The sequence below is a fragment of the Puntigrus tetrazona genome, chromosome 5 (assembly GCF_018831695.1).
Source record: "Puntigrus tetrazona isolate hp1 chromosome 5, ASM1883169v1, whole genome shotgun sequence".
Taxonomy (NCBI): domain Eukaryota; kingdom Metazoa; phylum Chordata; class Actinopteri; order Cypriniformes; family Cyprinidae; genus Puntigrus; species Puntigrus tetrazona.
The window spans coordinates 20,718,256-20,741,707 of NC_056703.1; the positions used below are offsets into that span (position 1 = coordinate 20,718,256).

Sequence of the window (23,452 nt, forward strand, 5' to 3'; positions counted from 1 at the left end):
TACTTTAATAAAGTGTTACTTTAAATCCATTACAGTAAACAAATGAGTGTGATGCACTATTTAAAGTGAGCAGATATTAAAATACAAACAATATTATGACATATAAATACTCAAAAATGTAAACAATATCTAAAATGTTGAGAATTTCCATAATGAATTTTTTTTTCATTACTGTAATTGCAAAAGTGGTAAAGATTGGAAATGTGTTTAGTTGCTATGAACATTTCATAATGCAAGAAAACTGCACTAAATGGTCCAAAAATGGGTTTTATGGGTTTATGTTCTTCAAGCAAAATATAATTAGTGAAATGTGACTCTGACATACTCATGACAGGATCTGTCCCAAGATTCACCCAAAAGGAAACTTGACTTTTAGGTTGAAATGTGCATATGATTTAGGGCTAATATTGTGTCATCCAAAAGAAAACTGAAAATCTCCTCAGTCAGATGCATTTTCACAGTGTACTGGTCAGCACTGTAGTCTAGCCAACTTCTCTCCTCGTTATGAAGTTCCTGAATCTAGAAATAGATAAAAAGATACAATTAGGCGCTTTCAGTTTTAACATTTACTGCAATCTTAGTTACACCAAGAAATTGTAACAAGTAAGTATATTATTATAGGAGTGCCTTTACACACACCAGTATAAAGTCCACTCTGTCTCTCTTGGCGTACCAGTATTTGCACAGTTTTTGGAGCATCTCTGTCATCCGTTGCTCGCTTCGCTCTAAATTCAGAATTTTCTGTATCTCTTTTCTCACGGCAGCCTGCAAATACCATTAGATTACTGTAAGTGTTTTTTAAGTACTTTCATCAAAATGGTATTTCAAGAGAAAAAAAGAGACAATTTTGCATCAATATTATTTTTTGCAAATTGCTCTACCTTTAAAAATGTGATGGAAATTTGACTGCATTGCAGAGCTGAGATCACAGATCGATCATCTGTCTTCTGGGCGGACTGTTTTGTTCTTAAAAGATCGCCCAAGATCTCATGAAGTACATCGGATGTTAACTGAAAGATCACCTGCAGTGTAAAATGAATAAGGTTTAGACCAGAGTTTTGTTTCTCTCATCGAGCTCATTTGTTACGCACACAATCATATAGACTAACCTGCCGATAACGCTTGCGACTATCATCGTCAAATAAATAGCTTGGTGTTTCATAAAGGTCGAGAGTGTCTTCATTTGCTTGACCACACAGAATCTCCACCGCTGTGTCCACTAATCTGTACACAATGCCGTCTTCATGGGGCGGCACTTTTATCTTTGGTGGCGTGTCGGGTTGGGCCTGATGCCACTGATCCAAGACACATGGCATAAAATGGCCATCCTCACCCTTTCTGACCTCCTAAATATCAAAGAGAAATGTGCAACAAAATGACATATTTCAGCGACTCAAATTTCATGCACAGATATAATTTTACAGAGGTATTTTATTCCTCACTAACGCTAATTCTACAGTTGTTTTGACAACTTACAGTATCCGTAGAGTGATTGTCATGCAATGCTTTAATCCTTTGTCTCTTTCTATTATCCTGAGCACAGTGAACTCCATCTTTATCCAGCTCTTCTGTCAGCTTAGCATCCTCATGATGTCTGTTTTGAAGGAGCTCATTATGATGGAGCTCAAAGTCTGTCTGTAAAATACAGGTGCTTAGTGATATGCTGTAGATGCCATATGCTATGGTAAAATTTGTGAAAACAATAGTTAGCCAAAAAAATTCTGTCATCATTCTTGTATTTTAATACCTGCCCTAGAATAAAGAGATATATTTATTTCATAAGCATATTCAGCTCAATTGTACGGACATATCGCTTGAGATTACACATTATAATTAAAGTTTATTTAGAGTACTACTTATGCACAATTCTTAATATTAAGCATAAAATGTGTTCTTTAACATCACTATCGATGATGATAATATCTTTGAATAGTCATAGTCTTTAAATGCGAGATATTTAAGTACACTTTTTTGCACAATCAAATAAGTGTATCTTTTATTGGACTTAATTAATTAGACACAATTAAAGTGCAATGCAAAATGAGTTGTTCAAATTTAGCAGACTTTAGGTTTTTCAGTTCATTATACTAAAAGTACAATTCCAGGATATTTTTTATTAAGATTATACATGTGTAAATGTATTTGTAGTTTACTCAGCATTTAATAAATGAGCTTCAAAAACATTACACTATATTCTAAGTTTCTGAAGCTTTCTGTTGAGTTGTACATAGGTTTGTGTGAGGAACAGATATATTTTTTAGTTTATATTTTAGCTTACCAATACATAGTACACTGTAATAGAATGGAATAATAGAACAGAAAAATAAAAATGACTGTAGACTGTAATACACTTAAAAATGACAATAAGCCCAATAGTAGGTCAGGGGTAAAGCTATGTTATATACAGCAGTAAAGCACTGCACAAGGATTATGTGTCTTGTAACCGACTGTATCATGATTTGTTAGTTTTTGTGGTACTAAATGTTGTTTTTTTGAGGCTTAACAGCCTCTGGGCATTATAAATTATACTGTTCAGAAGCTTGGGGTCAAGGTTCTTTGAAGTCTGCATTTATTTTATCAACAGTCAACAGTGATATTGGGAAATATTATTACAAATTAAACCAAGTTTAATGCATTGGTAGCCCCAGGGCTGTGAGGGGCCCCTCAGTCAATTAGCTGCAGGGCCCCTCAAAGCGCGGGGCCCTGGTGACCACACCATTTGCTCCACCCAAAGGATGGCCCTGGGTAACACTTTAGTATAGCGACTAGTGCTGTCAAAAATAGACAAAAATATGTTATGTTTATATTTCAAATGTAATTATATATTATATAAATTAAATGAGTATAAATATGTACTTGTAAATATTTTCCAAATACATACTGTATGTGTATTTAAATATATAATATAAATATATATTATTTAAACAAAAACTAAAATGAATCACTATTAATAGTTTGATAGCACTAATAGAGAACGATTATCACTGTTAACTTTTTTTTCTTATTAGCATGCCTATTAATAACATACTGGCTGTTCATTAGTACTTATAAAGCAGAAATTCTGTAAGGCCATAAGCTAATCCTAACCAATGCCTAAACATAACAATTACCTTACTAACTAGTAATAAACAGCAAATTAGTAGTTTATTGAGGGAATAGCCATAGTTAATGTTTTGATAACAGACATCCTATAACATATTTCTGCAACATTTTCTGCATACCATAGCAGAAATGAGAAACATATTACGTATGAAATATGGATTTTCTAACCATTTGCTACAGGAAGCCTTTATTCACCCCCAGACATGTTTTATTACAGATATGTGCACTTTATTTCATGTCTTCTGAACTGTTGACAACAAACACTCGCTCACCCCCTATTGTAAGGCTTGGATTTGATTTGATTCATCTCAAAGAAGAAGGTCACATAAACCTTCAAGGGTGCTTCAAGGGTGAGTAAATATTCTAGTAATATGCATGCTAATAAGCGGATTTTTAAATAATATATATTTTACGAATGTTTTACTGTCAAATAAAACACTAATCTAAAAGTTTTGAATATAAGTGTATGTACTTTCACTATATGCAAGAAAGCTACATATGTCTTATCATCTCATTTTGCATTCCACAGGAGAAAGAAGGTCAAACCGGTTTGGAATGACATTTTTAAGTGAACTATTCCTTTAAGTGTTTGGTGTTTACTTACTCTTGGTAAAGGCATTTTAAAAGCATGTGAAAGTTTTCTTGCTCCATCTGACATGTCTTCCTGAGGTTCCTTTTGCCGTGTGCATGTGGTGATTGTAGTTATGGTCAAATCTCTTGGAGGACACTGACTAAGTTTATGTCTTTGTCCATCTGTCGCAATCCATCCTTCTGTTGTTTATCTCTCTTTGCCCTAGGCTGCTCCTCATCTGAAAAAGGATCTTCATCCACTCCAGTCTCTACATCACTACTATGTTCTCTGTGTATGGGAGCAATGTCCTCGGCTCTCACCAGGACACCGTGGCTTTTGTCACAGCTGAAATACTTCACACCTCTAAAAGTTCCATTGTGGTTTCCATTAGGGGCGTCTAAAGCAACACCAGCCCAAAACCCATTCGCAAACGCTGTGAGCCCTTTATATTTCAGCACACCCGGTCTGGAGTTACACACAAGAACTCTGTCTCCAATTTGAAAGGAGGACAATGGATCCGAGATTTCATTTCTTGCATCTTCAGGAAGTGAGCTAGTGTACTCCGAACAGTCGTTTTCCTCTGCATCCTCACACAGAGCTCCATTAGTATCATCGTTTACATCTTTTTCCCTCAGACTGTTAGAGTCTAGACTCTGAGACTCTGTTCTTTTCAGAGAGAAGTCCACAGGGAGAGGAGGGAAGTTCTCGCTGTTAATTGAGAAATCTTCTACAGAATCAGGTGGAGCTGGAAGTTCCTCCTCACTGGTCCATGTAATAATCTCAAAGGCAGGAGGAGGAGTAGGACAACCATAGCTGTCAAGACCTGATGCCACTCCACCTTTAACAGATGGAGGGAGTTCTGCACTTCCGTAAGATAAAACCTCATCTACAGGAGAGAGAATTTCTGACAGGGTAGACTCTACGGTCGCTTGTCTTTTCGTGAACACGGCGGTATACAGTGTCCTTCCTGTTTATTGTCCAAATCATCTGCCACCACGGTGTACTTTTCTGCAAAAACTAAAGAGCAGCTACTTGCTTGAGGTGCTTCAATCTTCTCCTCATCTTCTTCAGACCAAGCGAGTGCTTCACTATGAAATGAAATTGCCTCTGACTTCTCATCTATCTCAGACAGACTGACATCACAAGATGCACTATCCTCAGCCTTTCTGATTTCCACACTTACTGCTTCCAGAATTAAGTTTTCAATAAGTGGATTGTCTGTGATGGTCTCATTTGTACACGCCTGAGATTTTTGTTCAGGAAACTCATTGGTTTTATCAGTTTTGGGGTATGAAAGAGATGACTTCCATTGCACCCCGGCATATTGGTCACAGATATTGTGGTTGTTGTTCAGCGTCAGTCTCTGATTGTTCTGTACATTTAGAGCTGTGGTATCTGGTGTTGTGCTGCCATGGACCACGTTTTTTGTCTTTATGTCTTCTTGCTCCTTGGGTTTAAGATGGCTCTTCTTAGAGTCCAGTCCGAGATCATCCTTTTTTTCAGATGACAAACTGGACACTATTGGGGCTCTGAGTGAATCTGAATGAGGTTCACATTTGAGTGTGAAATGCTGGATATTTAACACCGGCTTCATTGGCACTTCAACTGGATGTTGTGGTCTTTCTCTCTGGAGTTTGCTGGTGTCCTCATAAAGCGGTTGTGCCTTCTTCTGAGGATCTTGTTCTGAAAATGTGATCAAATATTCTATACTGTCAAAAAAACTATTAATGGATACCCTAATTTGTAACCAATCCTAACTAATAATAACAATAATTGCAGTCCTTATTCAGATCCTGTATCAATTGTATCCCACAGGAAATGATAGCTGAATAACAAAGGTGTAGAAGCTCTTGATTGTAAAGCTGAAATTGACATTTGCTGTAAACTTCAGCCTCAATTGTATAAACCAGCATGTAGGAATGATTTATAGAACCACATGATGCTAAGGACCGGAGTAATAGTTGATGAAAATTCAGCTTTCATTACTGTAATACGTTATATTTTTGAGTATATTAAAATATTAAAAACAAATTCGTCTTCAAAACTGTAATTGATATTGTGATCTTAATTCATTCTTGATTGATTAACAAAGCTCTTTTTGATTCCATTAGGACTGGTTCTGATTTTCTTTTTACTTTCTTTGACATTGTAGCAGTTTTGCATTGTTTATGTCCAGTCAGATGCTATAAATGCCACAGTAAATCTGTATGAGCATTGAGTCATTCTGCTCACAGCATGAGTCAGCAGAACTAGACATACTGTAAATCAGCAGTCACAATAAATTGCAGTACGCTTAATAACAACAGAAAGACATATATCAAAGAGAAAACTGAAAAAGTAAAGTCAGACTGTATGCTCTCTTCCTGCTTTCCTTTACTGTCTGAAATGAAGATGAAGCCTGATAACTAAGTGTTTTAATAACAGATACACTGTCTTCATGGAAAGCTTGAAAACGCAGAACCCTCTACCCACCATTAACTTCAGATCCTGATATCAAAGCCTTCACAGGGTCACGCTGACATGAAGTGCTTCCACCTTCAGACTTGCTGATTCCTTCTGGACTGATAAGGTGAAGAGAAGCCTGGTTCTGTCGGCTGTATCTGTGAGAGGGACTGGCTGGAGGATTATTTGATTCTGCGACTTGCAGAATATCCTGCTCTGCTGGGACAAATTCCACTTGGTTCCTCTTCCTTCCCAAAGTCCACACTTCATCTGATGACAACAGCCTCCTCAAACCTACCTTGCCCAACAAGCTGAAGCAAAACAATCAACAATACATATTATTAGGTTATAGGTTCATGTCAAATCGTTTACAGGGGTGTAATAATCACTAATATTTATTTGTAAAACTTGAATATACTTGATAAAAAATAGGTTCTAAAAGAGTTTTTTGTAGTGATAGAATATAATCTTTGAAAGGACCTTTCAAATGAACATTCCGAGAAGAGTCTGAGATGCTTTTTTGTGTTTTTTTAATATTCGTCATCCTTTCCTATCAAAATGCTTGCTATGAAAATCGAACCCGGTCCAACTTTTCTATAATGGACAAAAGTTTTGGAGGCAGTGTATATAAATATAATGAGGTTGTATTTATTTTTGGGGGGTTGAGAATTTTGGGCTTAGTGTGCGAAGAGTGTGAAGATTTTTTTGTAATCTGAAGAACATTTTTGTTGTTTATTCAACATTGTCTCTTGTTTATTCAAAGCTGTAATTAATTCATTCATTTGATTATAAGGTTATAAGCACATAAGCAAATGCTATTTTAATCTACTTCAAAAAATATTCATTATTTAGTTAATTGCCGTTTGTTAATGTACTAACAATATTTGATTGAAATCTCAGATTTCAGACCAAATCCTAAACCAGCTTTTTCCCCAGTGCACTTCTGTGAAGTGGAAAGTTCCATAATCTTAAATAGTCTTCACAAACCAATGATAAAAATAATCTTTATTTTTCTGTATGTAAATTAATAAATGCTGTAAGAGTATTGTTAATGGGTTAATTCATGATACCTAATAAACTAATGTTAACAAATTGAAGTCTTACCTCATAATTACAACATCAGTTAATCTTTATCCCAAATGAAAGAAAAGCCATTTTCTGAAATATAAGATCTAATAGACGCTTAGAAATTATTAGCAATTTTGTGCAATTACATTAAGTGAGGACTGAGGCTTTCGGTCTCAAACAGACTCCTCAGTCTCCATTCATTCATTACTTGGAAAAAGTAAACAATATACTTAAATATTTAGGATGTTCATTTTTAAGTTAACTACTGCTTTGATTCTCTGTATTAAATTATATAACTGACACAGAACTAATGCCTACTCATGCAAATGGAGAGAGAGTGAAAGAGCGAGAATCAGAGAGAGAAATGCCGTCCACCTACCCTGACCTGTTCATGACTGGCATACTGCCATCACAAAGGGGCTGAGTCGCGAGCAAGCAGCCAGAGGAACAGTAGACTGTCCTCCTTCAGGTCCCCTGTGAGACGCTGCTGCCACTCCCCAAATATCGTGTCAACTCGCAGTTGCAGTCGAGCCGGTGGCTGAGAGAGCAGTCATCCTGCATCTCTCTCTACAGCTATGCCCTCTTTTATTCTCTTTAACTTCCTCCTGCTTGCTTTACTCTCTCTCTTTCATCGAGTAAGTCTCTCCTCCCATCCAGCCTCCCCTCCTCTCTCTCTCTCTCACTTTATCTATCTCCACTCTATCTCACCGATTTCCTTCCTTTTCTCTCTCTCTCTCTCTCTCTCTCTCTCTAAGGGTAATTACTCTGAGTGGTGCATCCAAGACAGACAGTAAATGCTGTAGATAACAAGCTCATGATAGACACACACTTCTGCCATGTCTCCTCCTCTGCTGTGTGTCATGCAGGATTTGCCAGACAGTAAGTGGTGCACTGCAGTATTTCCTCTGAGGTGTTACTCTACATAAATGTGTTGGCACTGTCTCTGCTTACTGTATATGGGAAACAAGCATCCCACTACTCCTCTGTGTAAGTGTATGAAAATAAATGATGGAATAATAGTGATCAGACTTGCCTCCCTTCTTCTCTTGGTGCTTTATCTGTGCTCCTAGCATCTGGCTTAATCCCAGGCTGCATAACACCCTCTCTTCCTGCAAAACATCAGCATAAAGATCAGTTCTGCTATAAATGTAGCATCCAAGCATTATGGGAAATTATCACATGATTTTTGCACTCCTGCTCAGTTCATCATATTATCGCAGCAACAACACTGTTGCATTTTGGACTTTGTTTAAGTCAACGTGGAATCAAATTATGAATTTAACGCCAGCTGGGATAAAATTCTATAATAATATAGAACTTTTCTTTATTATGATCTGGCTTTTGTTTGACTTGAATCTTCTGGAGATATATTAAAAACACAAAATAACAAAAAGTCATTAAAATGTAAAGAACACAATCAAATTAAATGAAAACAGAACAATGAATATTAATTCAAAATATTAATAAAAACTCTGTATAAATATATCAGCTTTAGAAGCACAATTACCTAAAATATTAAGTCCTGTTTTCTGATAAATGCATCATAATTGAGCCAGTTTATATTTTTATGTGTCTGTTAAGAAAATCAACAAACTTCTAAATGAAAACAAGATTCATTTTCCTAGATGTTTGATTTTGTATCAAATGTTGCATCAGATATGTAAGATTTAATAAAGTTGTCCTTCTAATCAAAATGCAATTGCTCTATTTCTCAAAACAAACAAACAAACAAAAAAAAATTGTTTGATTTCACCAATCCCTTTTTCAACTTATCATATAGAGTACATGCATAGTTCATACATTCAATCCACAATTATTTTGATATTTACAAGAAAAAAAATAAAATGAGGAAAATTAAATTCTTCTGGTCCAAAAAAGCCTTGATTTACTTTAAGGCCATTCTGAGACACTACCAAATAACTGGAAGTGTTGTCCTTCTTGGTGATTCCATTTTTCTTTGGCAGAGTCTGTATTAGCAGAGCTTGTCTTAAGCCAACAGCTGACTGTTTGATATGAAGAATGTCTCTCTGATGATGGAGAAGCAACCGTCTCTGCTGCTGGCCTGATCTGTACGTGTTTCGCCAGGAATGGATCTCTGCCTAGCATAAAAAAAATCTGCATAAATAGAGTACTATCTATACAATCTGTTATGTCTTATGCTAAGGTTACATTTATCGGACCAAAAATACAGTAAAAACAGTAATATTGTGAAATATCATTACAGCTTAAAATATGTTTCTGTTTTTTTATGTCATAATTATGTGATTGCAAAAGCTGAATTTTCAAGAGTCTTTTTTTTTTTTTTTTACCACAATATATATATATATATATATATATATATATATATATATATATATATATATATATATATATATATATATATATATATATATATATATATATATTTTTTTTTTTTTTTTTTTTTTTTTTTCAGGATACTTAAAATAAAACAAAACGTCTTCTGCTTACTGCTTACTTAAAAATATTTATTTTATTGATTTAGAAATGATGATTTAAAATGCACTGCCAAAATGTATCAATTTAATGCATTTTAAAAGTGTTAATGTTTTACAATGTATTGACCCCAATCTTAAAAAAGTCACCTGCTCTCGTTGGAATCTGTGAATTACTTCCTCCTGCTTCTGCTTGAGCTCCGTGAAAGCAAGCATATCATCTTGTGCAGTTCCGCGACTGATGAAAGATGTGTTATATAGCAATATGCACAAAGCGACTGCAACAATAACAGCAGTTTTCCAACCTTACAAATTTGCCCACGTGAATAAGTGTTAACAAAAAAATGATCTGTCTTGAAATTATGAGGAATAACATATATGATCATTATGATACAGAATAAAATGCACATTGCACTTCCAGTGCTGGGTGGGTCGCCTAAAAATACTTACTAAATATTTAGCAAAATGTAATCATTTCAAGTTAACACCATACCTCAAGGCTGCATATGCAGATAAAATAAAGAAAAGCTAAAATACACAACGACTGTACTACTGAATCAAAGGCTGAACATGGTGTTGTGAAAGGTGCCATTTGCGCATGTGATAATCAGCAGCCTGATGTGATAATAAGGTTCTGCCATTGCTAACACAATGTTTCTTTTCTTATACACTCTGAGTATATTTATCCTTTCCTTACATCCTGCTAATAACTCTAATTTTTTCACTAAGTGCATCAGTAATCTGATTACATCCTTTCATAATGTAACTTTAACAGAATCGTTTTTTGTATTGTGATCACGTAACATCACTACAAGTCTTCTGTTGCTCACTTTCTGCAGTGCTCCAACCAGTCGAGCTCAGCTTGGGTCTTCTCCCGGAGCGCTTTCTCCCTGAGCCTGAAGAGTGCGCTGTACTGCCGTGCCCTCAGCTCGTCTTCCCTCAGGACCCGCCGGCTCTGGGCCAGGGAGAGGTGGCTGTACAACTCGCTCAGCTCACTCCGCTACAAATCGCATTAATAGAGGAGCCAGACATAAATGCGCGTTCAATACTTTGACAGAAACTTGCCTTGCATGGCCTTTAGTGCACATTTGCAATTTGTAACTGAGCTAAAGACAGTCAATGGTATACACTGACAGTGTATTTAAAAATTGTATTGACTAAATGATTATACCACATTCATTTTGCATAGTGTTACTATGTATTTTGAAGGAAACCATGATACTATCATGATGCGTGTTAACAAAAAAAAATAGTAATAATAATAAACAAAAAGAGGAAAAAGAAGGTCCCTTAAAATGTGAATTTACCTTTTAAATTGTGATTACATATCTAGAGGGATGATAACTCATCAGTGTTATTAATAAAACCAGCTGTTGTGTTTTGAACATTTTGTAAAATTATATTTTTGCATATTCATATATACAGGCATATAAATATTTATTTAATTGTCCATGTTGAATTTAAAATATCCCATAAAGACAAGACTATGAATTTAAATGCAATGAATTGAATGTTTCTAAGACAAAAATTACACAAATCTTTACACACAAAAGAAGACATTTTTTATTGTCCTACACCAACACCTAAACCTACCCTTTACAGGAAACTACTGGCATTTTTAGATTTTCAAAAAATCTAATCGTGTATGTTTTATAAGCTTGTTTCCTCGTGGAGACCTAAAAAATGTCCCCACAAGGTCAAAATTTACTGGGATTCCTATAATGTGATAAATACCAGATGCGCTCACTCACACACACACACACACACACACACACACATTCTTAATTTAATGCAATTTTATTGATCACCTTGCTTGTGGAGTCACTGCTCTCAGTTTGCTCTTCCTGTCCTTTTTCTGTCTGGTCAATCTGTGCTCTGCAATCTGCAACAAAATGATATATAATGATAGACATTTAAAATGATATATACATATATTAAAATAAGAAGTATATTCTTTGAGAGCAATAAACTCTGGAGCGCATACATACCCACTCCATCTTTTTCATCTTTAATCTTTTTTTTAATCGACACTCTTTCATGTCTGTGGTTTGTCTCTATATGTCTGTATTCGAGCCGCACGTTCAGACAAAGTTTCCCTTTTGGCTCCACAGATGCCCTGTCCAGCAGGTTGTGACTGTCTCAGAGACCCTTTGTGGTCTGTGATTCGCAGCCAGGCTTCTTCATCGTCCATGTTTGTATCTAGAGCACTGATGGTCTTCCTGAGAGCCTCCTCTCTGTGTCTGTGAGTTGCCAGAGCGTGTTGAGCCCACTCTTCCTCAGCTGCACTCACAGGACTGCCAGCTTCACCCAGATCCACCCGCTCGGCTCTGCTGGTTCAAAGATGGCAGATGTGTTAGGAACTCAAGTACTATCGGACTGAGAATGAGTGACACTAACATGCATAAAAATGTGTTGTTATTGTTCTAAAATGCAAATAAACTAAAATAAAATTACATGAAAAACATATTTTTTCTAGATACACTATCAAAGTAATCTAGGTTATTGAATGTTTTTGAATTAAGTTTTTTTTTTAAACATGTAGAGGCAGCATTTATTTTAAAAACAATACAGTGAAATAAATATATATCAACATTTGGAGTGGATCAAAAACGTCAATTAACACACCACATATTTTGGTATTGGTTTTAGTTTTTAACTTTGATGAAAGGTCGATCCACTTTGACTACTTTAAACGTTGACTACTGCATATATGTGTGGTATGTACGCATATATAATTTGATTGATTTCAGAGATGGCAAAGCTTAAAAGCTGTTATTGCTTTCATTTTAATTAAATGAAACCTTTATAGATGTCTTGTTTTTGAAAGAAAAGTAGTGCTTAATTAAATTGTAAATGTTATTGAATATCTAGTGTCACAGTAGCCACAAAAAAAAACATTAATTTACCCAGTTATTTATTTACCAATGAGAATACCAAGTGATGTTCCTTGAATATCAACAAAGCATACTAGAATGATTTCTAAAGGGTTTATTTATTGCAATTCTACATACTGTTTCCCATACTTCGTCTCAGTTTAATTCACTAACAATACCGTAGTTTTATAACTGAATTGCTCAAGAAGCACTGCGTGGTGTTTCACGCCCACATACTGTACATTTGGCCACGTAGTATCCATTTCTGTGATTGAAACGCTTTAGCTCAATACTGCCCTCTTGAGCTTGAGGGAAGGTAGAGTGGGCTCTGCAGTGGACTCACACTGTCACACTTTGGTTCTGTCTAGGAAAGACAGACAATTGTTCTTCAGTTGTGTCAGCTACATGAGCACATCTCTCCTTCTCCTCGGGACTGCCTCTGCTCTGTGTAAGTGCACATTTACATTTCATTGTTGCAAGAGCATGAAGGTGGTAATCCTTAAGATGTCTAGATAAGAAGATTTGCTTTTTTGCTCTTTCCAGACAACATTCATTTACATACCTTGTACTCCTGTTGCTGTTCGCTCTTGGCCCTGTGGAGCACTTCCCTGCCTTTGTTTCTTAATTACTTCATGCATATTCCTTTGCTTCCTCTCGTCCTCTCGCTGTGCTTCTTCCCTCATTTGCAGCACCTTTCTCCTTCTCTCAGCGGCCTGGTGATGCATATATTCCTGCAGCTCTTGGATATTATGTCTAGGCTGCCTGTTTGATTTCATTTGGCCTCGTTTTCTTTACCTGCAACTAGTGGTTTTGTCGTTTTTGTAAAGTTGTCGCTTTTAGCAAATACTTCTGAGGTGGAATTGGGCGAGTAATGATTTCTGTGTGCCATTGGAACTGCTCTGACGGGCATGAAGAACCTGCACGGCTTTTGAATGCCTTTCCAGATGCTGGAGAATACAACACTCGAGCCTGACATCTCAAGGGGCTGATGCTTCTTAAATGAATTCTCGTGGCTTTTTCATTTGGTTTGAACTAAGGTTTCCGATTGTCTGAGCGTTCAAAACAGCCAATTGTTCAGAAGCCTTCGTGTTTGACCGGTCTTTCTGATCTGTAAAAGAAAATGCATCCGTGAGAAGTGTGCAAATTTAAAATAAAAGAAGGAAAACGCAAAGGTGCTAAATATGATATAAGCATGCATTAGATGCTGAGTCTGATTCTGTGTGCCCACTAAATGCAACTGAATTACGGCCTACCCTTAATGCTGACTCTTTTCAGCCTCTGAAACAGCACTGCAAGGTGAGTTCAAAATTAGTTTCACAAGCCCTTGGGCTTTCCTCCAGGCGGATATGTACGTAGAATGCTCTGCTGCGTGGTTAGAAAGGAAAAGAAATGCAAAGATTGTACCTTTTCTCGTGGTACAGTAGCTTATTCCTGACACAGCTGGTAGATTTAAATGAATAGTTCACCCAAAATGAATTTTTGCTTGACATTTTCTCTCAGTCACAGGCCATCCAGTTTGTAGATTGTGCTTTTAAGCAATTAAGCAATGACTTGATCACCAGTGAATCTGATAAAAACATCAAACTAATCCACAAGACTCCAGTCAATCAGTAAACTTCTTGTGAAGCGAGAACCGTGTGACAATTTAAAGTTAACATGATGCAACGGTGGACTTGTTTCTCACAAAGACTCTTTAAAGATCTTAGAAGGGCCATTCGAGAGCATGTCCTGATTTTGCTGAGTTCGACGTGTTCGTAGGGCAGCATCTTAGTGGACCCTGGAACAACATTGTGATTAACTGATCAGATTTGAAGAACCAGTTTATAATTTTTGTGAAGTTTAGGCTTACAATCCGTGTTTGGTGTTTTTAGATCAGTATCATTCATCTATAATTAAATATGACTTTAGGCTTTACTCATAGGTAAGGTGAGGTTTAGGTGTATAGATATGTTCAAGGCTAAATTTTAGGATTAAAATGTTGTTTCAGGGTCAACAAAATATGTTGACCTAGGAACACGCAGAACTCAGCAAAATCAGGATGTGCTCTTGGATGGCCTTACAGTAAGAACATTTTCGACAAATTTTCATTTTTGGGTGAACTATTTCTGTAGTTAAAGGGCCAACTTTGCAATTTACAGTATCTACACACATATTAGGATACATATTAGTGTCTTCCTTGTGAAAAAAAAGAAGCTTTATTGTATTGAATGTGCACTTGTACTTGTGCATATAATAAGTATATAATGTATTTTTATTTAATTGTAAATGTAAATAATTGCATCTGAGCCATTAAATTCAGTTTGCATTTAGGTCCTTCATATTCTTTAAATATATTTCTTTCAAATTAAATACACTTCTTAAAAGTATAAAAGTACTGCCCCAGTGACAAGCTATTGTTTCCCAAAAAGGTGACGTTTATAAAAACCCATTTCCTGAGAGTGTAGTTTTAATGCTTAATTGATTTTTTCTATTCTCTTTACGCAAGCTGTTTAGTAGGCCAAAGGTGCCTTGAAAGCTCCGAGATATTTTTATTTTACATTCTGGGTCAGGAAGCAATATATTAAATAGTTTCCTCACGGGTCTCACCTCCGGAGATCAGATCTTTGGTAGCTTTGGCGATGGGTGAAAAACAGCTTACAGTGTTTTTTCTTACAGCCAACTTAACTGCACCTTCTAGCAGAAGAGATTACATCAAAAAACTTAATTCAACACAGACCGTCACATCATCTAACCCATATCTGTTACCTCTGTATCTTTTTAAACACAAGTCCATGCTTTTGTAATTGCATGTGTCATAAAGTGCAGTGACAATGCAGACCTTTGTTTGCCACCCTGCAAACTTTTCTGCTAAGGTGCTGTCGATCTTTCTCTTTAGGTTCTGGAGTTCGACTTTCTCTCCTCGGTTTCTGCTGGATCTCCATTCGTAGACTGCGTAAGGCTTTGGATGTAGGTACATTTTTCTTCAAAAGCTCTGCACAAGATAGTGAGTCTAATTTCGGTGAAAGAGTGTCATCTTGTGGAAACTTTTGGCAATGACTCACAGTCTGCAGAACCTGAGTTGCCTTTGTAGTGTTCGTTTTTGGGTTTGTTTGATAAGTGCTCTTTGCAAAAACTTTTTGCACAGATTTATTTGGATCAACTATATTTAAGGAGTCCAGGAGGAAAGCACTTCCTGGATGTGGCACAGCGGATGAGTCACACTCTGGCGTGATCCTAACTTGCCTGAAAATGAGATTTTAACACTTCATACAAAACCCTCGGGAATAGAACATTTCTTTAAACATTAATCGAAGTATAAAAATCAAATATATTCACCTGTAGTGGAATGTATCTAAAACACTTGAAGCATGCATGTTTGTTTCAAGATGTTTTGCTGCACTTGTCTTTGCGTGCAGTGTTTCTGAAAAGAAAGCAATACATTCACACAGATACACAAAAATATATAGAATTTATTATAGAATCCGATACATTCTGTAAGTCATAGAGACAAAAATATTCTATGACTGTAAAGAATACATTTATGAATGGTTACTTCCATTTCATATGCTTGCACTTAAAAAGAGTATACTGTGTATTTGATATAATGTTTTCATAACTAAATGGTTATATCTTTATATGTATATTTTTAATAGCCTATTAAGGAGAAATTAGCCCCATTCATCCACGATATCAATTATAACACTTTCTATGGCAACCAGAGCGTGCGCCGAATACTCTCTAATATCCATAAAAGGCATTTTACTGTTTCTTATACCCCCATAGGTTTTAGCATGATTTAGGCCTTTTGTTTACTAGTTCGAATCAATCACGTCCAAACACCAAAAAATATGTTATGTCTATAGTCATAACATTGCCCAAGTGGCTGGTTTTATATTGTTGCCTATAAGCAACGTCAATTATTAGACCGAGTTCAACCCGAAGCCCCGAAAACACCAGCAAGCAACACAAACATTAGAATAAAATGCTATATAATCAACTATATTTAACAAAATTAAGCCACCCTACCCTTAAATTTGGAGGCTCGCGGTCATTTCAGCGTCTCAGTGGCAGTTTTTTGTTTACATTAAAGCTCCTAGTAACAGATTGAACTCGATAAAGGAGGTTATGAACACTGGCGCTGAATGGAGCGCCAAAACTACACAACAACTAAGGTAAGACTCTTTCTGCAAGACCCGTGTTGTGTCAAGTAGCCTGTATCTTGAGGTTCAATGTCCATTGCTACGAATACAGAATCAGGATATGCTTCTGAGTAGCATTTTGTAGTTTCTTAACACACCTAATTAAGCTTAAGATGATTTAGAAAAAATGCATGATTTGTCTGACATGTATGTAAAGAACGAAAATACAAAACGTTACTTTAAAGACAAAGCTCAATAACGTTTAGCAGTGATAATAAAAGGCATCTGATTAGGGGGAACCCAGGTGCAGGAGTGCAGGCATCCTGCTTGCAGTCATGCTGGGTGCTTCAACAATCGTGCGCTCTTGCCCTTCCAGCCATTCAACATTAGCACAGGATCTATTTTCATATAATGTCAAGTAATTCCGCCTTTCTAATTTTGGATACACTAACATAGCATGCTCTCAAACAGACAGTGTGATGCACTTGTTCGTGCAGTGTTTTAACACATGCTGGATCACATTGTTTGTTGAAACAGGAAAGTTTGAATCTATTTATGATGCCTTTGTATGCTTGCTTGCGAATGGACAGGTATGGCTCAGTGGCTTTGTTCACAAAAGATGATGGATTTTCCTATTTGGCAGAGCACTTACCTAATGGAGGGCTGAAAAGCTTCCTTCTGGCAGTACATTTAAAAAGAAGGGTGATGTTTGCTCTCACTCCAGTGGTGCGTCTAAAGAGCATAAAGACTTGGCTTAATAGTGATATGAGGTTTCACAAATACATATTTTATGAGAGCCAAACCACAGGAACTGCATTTTTGTGCAAGTCTCACTTGGCCTGTACAGAACATCTGTGATTTTTTATGACATGTTAATAATTATGATAGTGACAGTGTGTGCAATTTTGGAGGAGAGAAATAATTTTATACAAGTGTTGATTTACATTAGTTTGAAAGCCTGTGTGCGTTGGATGATAACATGTTTCAAATTGTCAAAAAGCTTTTGGTGATTGTGACTGACTCTCTGACTGGCACTCAGTTTGCCCAGGTTCAAGTGATACAGTGTAATTTGAGCATGCAAAATATAATAAACTGAGTAATAGAATAGTAAAAATCACGTTTCATATTAAAATTAAGTAGTAACTTACTTTCTTTACATAGCAACTCGTTTATGTTCCTTTATTAGACTATGCAGACATGCATTTTACTGGATTCAGTGCATCTCAAACTTGTATTTTCTGTTGAATCTGGCACCAGGATGTTCTTATCCAGTACATGTCTAGATGAGGATTTTTAGTATCAGATTTCTTATTAAGCTGGCACTATAATTTTAGAGAAGAAAACAATAGACACAGTTGAAATGCAGGACAGTTATGTCTTGAAGGATGTAGGACAATGTTCCCAGTTTCAGGACTGTCCTGCGATTTGGTATTTTGGTCTTGAGTCAGCTATATGTGCTATGCACACTAGTGATGCTGCTGTATAAACTTGCTCCTGTTTTGAACTTGTAAGATATTCTGGTGATGCATAAATAGGCATATAGAAATCTTAAAGCAGATCTAGACAGGTGGAGCTGGGGAGGTGGTGGGAGAGGAACTGAACCTCTCTCTCTCCCCTACTCTCTCTCTCTCTCTCTCTCTCTCTCTCTCTCTCTCTCTCTCTCTCTCTCTCTCTCTCTCTCTCTCTCTCTCTCTCTCTCTCTCTCTCTCTCTCTCTCTCTCTCTCTCTCTCTCTCTCTCTCTCTCTCTCTCTCTCTCTCTCTCTCTCTCCCCTCTCTCTCTCTCTCTCTCTCTCTCTCTCTCTCTCTCTCTCTCTCTCTCCCCCTCTCTCTCTCTCTCTCTCTCTCTCTCTCTCTCTCTCTCTATATATATATATATATATATATATATATATATATGTGTGTGTGTGTGTGTGTGTGTGTGATTTTATTTATTTATATACAGATATCTATATATTTCGTTATACATGTTTTTGGTTTATTTTATTGTGCTAGTTAGCTAGTATTATTTTCACTTTATCAAACTGCAGTTTGATTGAGATTAACTGGAATACACAATGAAGAAACATTATTTTTTGAATGAACTCTTCTGTCATTGATCTGCCTGCTACTGCACATGTAATGTACGGTGAACTTTAGCAAAGAGCAGTGGAGAGCACTGATGAACTGGACCTGTTCTCGTAGCTGCCTGCTGGCTGGCACATGGAGTTGGACTGGAGGAATCCCAAGAAAGACTGCTCTATTCCCCCTGGGGAATTCTAAATGGAGTGGCATTCATCCATTCATTTCAGACGAAGGGCCCCAGGCAACATTATGTTGCTTTGGTTTATCCCAGAATCATTGGTTATTGCCTCCTCCTTATGGTAGCTTCCAAGCGACCCCCTCCTCCTCGTGCTCTGCCGACAGTAGCTCAGCGTCGCTTGAAACAAAGACGTGAAAATGACAGATACATCAGCAATCTTGGCCACTGTATCCTCATATAATTGTGCTCTAGTTTTCCTGACTGTGGAAAGAGAGAGGCAACTGATCCCCCAGGAGGCAATGAATGGAACTCAACAATGCAGGAATGCAAGCCAGTGTGTGTGTGTGTATGTGTGTGCACCAGACAGTGTGTGTTTTTGTTGGTGTGTATATGTCTGTGTTTGAGTGAACAACAGGAGCGAGATTTGGAAGCCGATTTCCAGTTCCTATAGCAACCATGATGTAAGCGGAGAGGGGCAACTGCGCCCCATTTCTCTCTATCTCTCCCCCCTCACTCTCCCTTTCTCTCCCTCTCCCTCTCCCTCTCCCCCTCGAAAAAACAGACAGCCCAGCACACAGGAAACCTGGGTGTGGAAGACAGGGAAGTCATCCTCATTTTGCTGGAATATAAGCCATTTTTTCCCGTATTTACTTTCTTTTTTTAATGTTTTTAAGATTTGCAAGCCGTTCACTAACATGTACGTTTCAACCTTGGGGGAGAAAGGTCTGATTGTCATGTCTGCCAAGAAAATCATTTAGTGCCAGAGGCTGTGGCAATTGGTGTATGGCTGTTTTCAGATGAAGTCCCTGTAGAGAGCGCTTTGTGAACTTTATTGTTTTTGGATTTTTGAAAAGGATAAAACTGTAAGTCATTTTAAAACTTTGTCGTATGTAAAATATGTCATGCTTAAATATTGCATTTCTAGTAAAATAACTCAAATGTATTATGTGATGCTACATATATATTAAAAGTTTTTTTTTCTTTTTTAAGAACGAACATGATTTAATGTTATTCTTTTGTGTTACTCCAACACCAAATGTAAAATTTGATTTAAAATGGTTAACTCATTGAAACTTTGCTGGTCTGCATTGTGCTAAGTCTAAAATAAGCTATTATCCCAGACAAATTTCAGACCTAACTTTTAGCCGCATAGAAGCAAGTCTGCTTTAATAAAAGTTGACAAGTTTAGTAGTGTTTAAAAATCTAAATATTGTTTGTAGTTTATGTTTGTATCATTCTGGTAACAAAAAAACAACAATGAAGTTGTTATAATGACATTCGGTTTCAAGTTATCATGATTTAACATGTGCTTCAAAATGAAGGATTTCATGAATCATTGCAAGAGCGTTTAATCTTTTTGCTCTGTATTCTTTTTTAAGGGTAAGTCCCAGTCACCTCTAATGAGGTCTGCCCTTTCACTGTGCTCAGAGACCCCAGAAGCAGCGGCATGGAGAACCGGCGCTGCCAGCACCCTCAACAGCCCAATGCCCAGGCCCAAGAGGCCTCATCCGGGCCCCAGTCCTCCATGCCCCAGTCCCCTTTACTGTCTGGAGCCTCCTCCCTCATCTCCCTTACCCAGACAGAGGAGTTCTTTGACCTCATAGCCAGTTCCCAGAGCCGCAGACTGGATGACCAGAGAGCCAGTATAGGTGACCGTCTGGGCATCAGGATAGCACAGAACAATGTGGGACACTTGTGTGATGCATGTAGTCCACGGGAACCTAGTGATGAGTTTTTCAACATGCTCATAAAGTATCAGGTAACAACACAATAGCAACTGAAATTCAATATCGGATGCGAGGTGTACAAATGTGATTTTATACTCATGCTCCTCAGGCGTCTATGTTTGCATGTTGTGAACTTCCTCACTTCTCTCGCCCTCCAGTCCTCCAGGATCAATGATCAGAGGTGCTCTTTGCCACCAGCACCAGACCCAGATGAAGACTTCTTCAGCCTTATTCAGAGGGTGCAATCCAAACGCATGGATGAACAACGGTGTCTTTTCCTTCTAATGAAAAGGATGAAACAGACTTAAATTATAAGTCCAAACCCTCTGAGGGCTCAAGCTAGAGACTGTGGCACTTCTGATGTGACTTTCACAAAGTCTTCTGCAAACTCTGACTCTCTGGCTGCACATTTTAAGAGATCTTCCAAGGCTGGGTTTAGGGGCGTAATATAGGTTTATTTTAATTAGTGGGACTATATCGTGTTGAAGTGTTTCATGTTTTACAGTCACCCTGAGTTACCCTGAGGTGAATCCAAACCCAACAGATGTGATTCAGAGGAATGGAAACACTCACATGTTTGTATGTACCAATTGTTCTTTCACAAAAGTGTTTGTGCAGATCTTAAGCAAAGCAACGCCATGGAAAATGATTAACATGATGCTTTGCTTTCCAAGGATAATATTACTAACTACTGTCACACAACACAATATAGATCGGTGTGACAAACAACGACAGCACATGATCCCCAAACAGGTGCGTGTTCATTTAACTCAAGTGTAAAGTGTGTTTCAGCGCACACTGAATATGAATGAACTGATACCCAGCAGATGGGAGCGGTTGTATCTGAAGCTGTATGGCTCACGGATCGGTTCATGTGGTTGTCTAATTCTGCTGATAAGTAATACTAATAGTAACAGACTTCATTCAGAAGACTTAAGAAAGGCTAAATCCATCTTTAGCATTAAGTAAATAATTGTTAGTCTGTGAAAAGTGGATAGACTCGTGTCAAGGCGCACTGTTTAACGTGGCTTTTAGTTTCATTGGAATAAAAGTGGTGTTTTAGTATGATTTTAGTTTGTCTTTAATATTATTTTTGATGATGATTTCCTTGCTAAATATTTATGAATATGGTATCTCCTTCTAACAGTGCTAAAAAACACTATATAGATAGATAGATACCCTAAAAATCCTGTATGAATTACTGGTGAAACTTCATTTTAAGGTGTCCTTGTTGCACATGTTGTAACATTTATCCATTTAAATATCCATTTAAGGTTGCTTGAACGTAAATCATGTCCTAAATCATTAATTTCCTAATTTCCTAAAAAGTCCTCATTTATAATATACAGATTAAGGTTTAAATATTCCGTGATCAGGTATTTGATTCCACAGATAAAAACCAAATGGTTTCTGTTTGTGCAGACACAACAAGATTGTCTCAATAAATTTGAGAAGGGATTATTTTCATTTAAAACTTGTTTGAATGCAACCTTTATTTTTGTACAGAGTCACAAGCAGAAAAAATTATATAATCTTAATAATTTGTTGATGTTTAATTTGTAATTTGTATGATTTAATGAATTATTAGCTTTGTATCACCTCAGCAACCCCCTGCAGTTATGCCAGGAACCCCATTTTGGACATGCAACATATGTTTAATGCAATTCATGATGCTGATTACAAAAGAATAACATTGGAATCATTTTCTCATGAGTTAGGTGAAGTGTGTTCTAAAAGCAATCCAAAAACAGTCAAAACACATTACCTAATCCAACAGATTACCTAACTAGCTACCTTTAGCCTGCAATTTGTAATCTTTAATAGACTGCATTTTGCACGTACTGTAATCTACCATTTTAAAACGTAATTATTTGTTTATTTACTTACTTAGGCTACTTGCTTATTCATGCAAATATTAATATCTGTATAGTAACAAAAATGTTTTGCACTTGATTAAATATTTACATCACCAAAGCAGCGTTTTGTTTATACATTAAATAAACAAAAAAAAAACACTATAAAATAAAGATCTCTAGCTAACTGTGCCAGATGGTTAGGCTATGTTTTATTAAATTAGATCGCTTGTAATATTTTTCGTTAAGCACACAGAGACACACACACACACGCACACGCACACACACACACACACCAAGGACACTCGATACTAGTCGATTAGCCTATTACCCGCGACTACACGTTATAAGGGTCACTTTGAGCTCGACATTCATGAGCGTGACTATAACAACTGATGAATAGAAACATCGCCCGGAGGTCATCGGCGTCAAAGCAGCAGAGAGCAAGCCAACGCGATGGTGCAAGACAGCACAGCTGCTCTGAAGGAAACGCAACAGATGAGCAGATAGACACAGCTACTGCTCCACTGACTTACAAACGCTGCTCTGGATAACCGGCGAGAATGAACACAAACGACGCGAAGGATTACCTCTCCAAACGACAGATCCACACCTTTTGAGGTAAGAATCGCCTCCAGGAGAAGCCTGGTCGTACGTTATAATATTAGTATAGCGACGTCAATTAGAGAGCAACTCATCTGGAAACATCTGCCACTATGACAATTGTGCAGCGCGAGCATATAACGTTGTGCCTTCCAGTTCTTCTTGAGTTCTTCAAAGTACATGATAGGTTGGCAATGATGGTTGTTTTAACAGTTTGTATATTCTGAAATCTATTTGGGGTTGACTACAGCTGTAGGCTACATCAGATGCGAGCTGATAGCACGAATTAATCTGTGTCTATTTAGCATGCACAATTACATGGTAAATTAGATACTTCAAGGTGTCTCTATGGTGATTCTCAAGTAGGTTACTGTGATGGCAAAGCCGAGGGTTGCAAGCTTG

At 37.1% G+C, this 23,452-nt stretch overlaps 3 protein-coding genes and 1 long non-coding RNA gene across 5 annotated transcripts; 1 reads left to right on the forward strand and 3 right to left on the reverse strand.

The window, feature by feature from the left end:
• Nucleotides 1–361: 361 nt before the first annotated feature.
• On the reverse strand, nucleotides 362–3,851 carry LOC122345835. 2 transcript variants are annotated; one of them, XM_043240321.1, is made up of 6 exons: nucleotides 3,707–3,851; nucleotides 1,477–1,635; nucleotides 1,110–1,346; nucleotides 882–1,022; nucleotides 674–765; nucleotides 362–519 (listed from the first exon to the last, which is right to left on the reverse strand). In XM_043240321.1, coding segments are annotated over exons 1-6 (684 nt in total). In that variant the 5' UTR covers nucleotides 3,761–3,851; the 3' UTR covers nucleotides 362–518. The 2 variants fall into 2 exon arrangements, with proteins under 2 accessions (XP_043096256.1, XP_043096255.1); XM_043240320.1 differs by having other exon boundaries at nucleotides 640–765.
• On the reverse strand, nucleotides 3,811–7,764 carry LOC122344820 (centrosome-associated protein 350-like). The gene is made up of 4 exons (XM_043238394.1): nucleotides 7,563–7,764; nucleotides 6,146–6,426; nucleotides 4,619–5,356; nucleotides 3,811–4,559 (listed from the first exon to the last, which is right to left on the reverse strand). The coding sequence occupies exons 1-4, from the start codon at nucleotides 7,583–7,585 to the stop codon at nucleotides 3,811–3,813; spliced, it is 1,791 nt and encodes a 596-aa protein (XP_043094329.1). The 5' UTR covers nucleotides 7,586–7,764.
• A 1,374-nt stretch (nucleotides 7,765–9,138) lies between these two features.
• On the reverse strand, nucleotides 9,139–10,607 carry LOC122345856. The gene is made up of 3 exons (XR_006251043.1): nucleotides 10,467–10,607; nucleotides 9,787–9,874; nucleotides 9,139–9,282 (listed from the first exon to the last, which is right to left on the reverse strand). It is a non-coding gene; the product is annotated as an uncharacterized LOC122345856 (long non-coding RNA).
• A 4,759-nt stretch (nucleotides 10,608–15,366) lies between these two features.
• LOC122345098 (G-protein-signaling modulator 1-like) lies at nucleotides 15,367–20,902 on the forward strand. The gene is made up of 3 exons (XM_043238931.1): nucleotides 15,367–15,455; nucleotides 20,296–20,626; nucleotides 20,753–20,902. The coding sequence occupies exons 2-3, from the start codon at nucleotides 20,315–20,317 to the stop codon at nucleotides 20,900–20,902; spliced, it is 462 nt and encodes a 153-aa protein (XP_043094866.1). The 5' UTR covers nucleotides 15,367–15,455; nucleotides 20,296–20,314.
• Nucleotides 20,903–23,452: the final 2,550 nt, after the last annotated feature.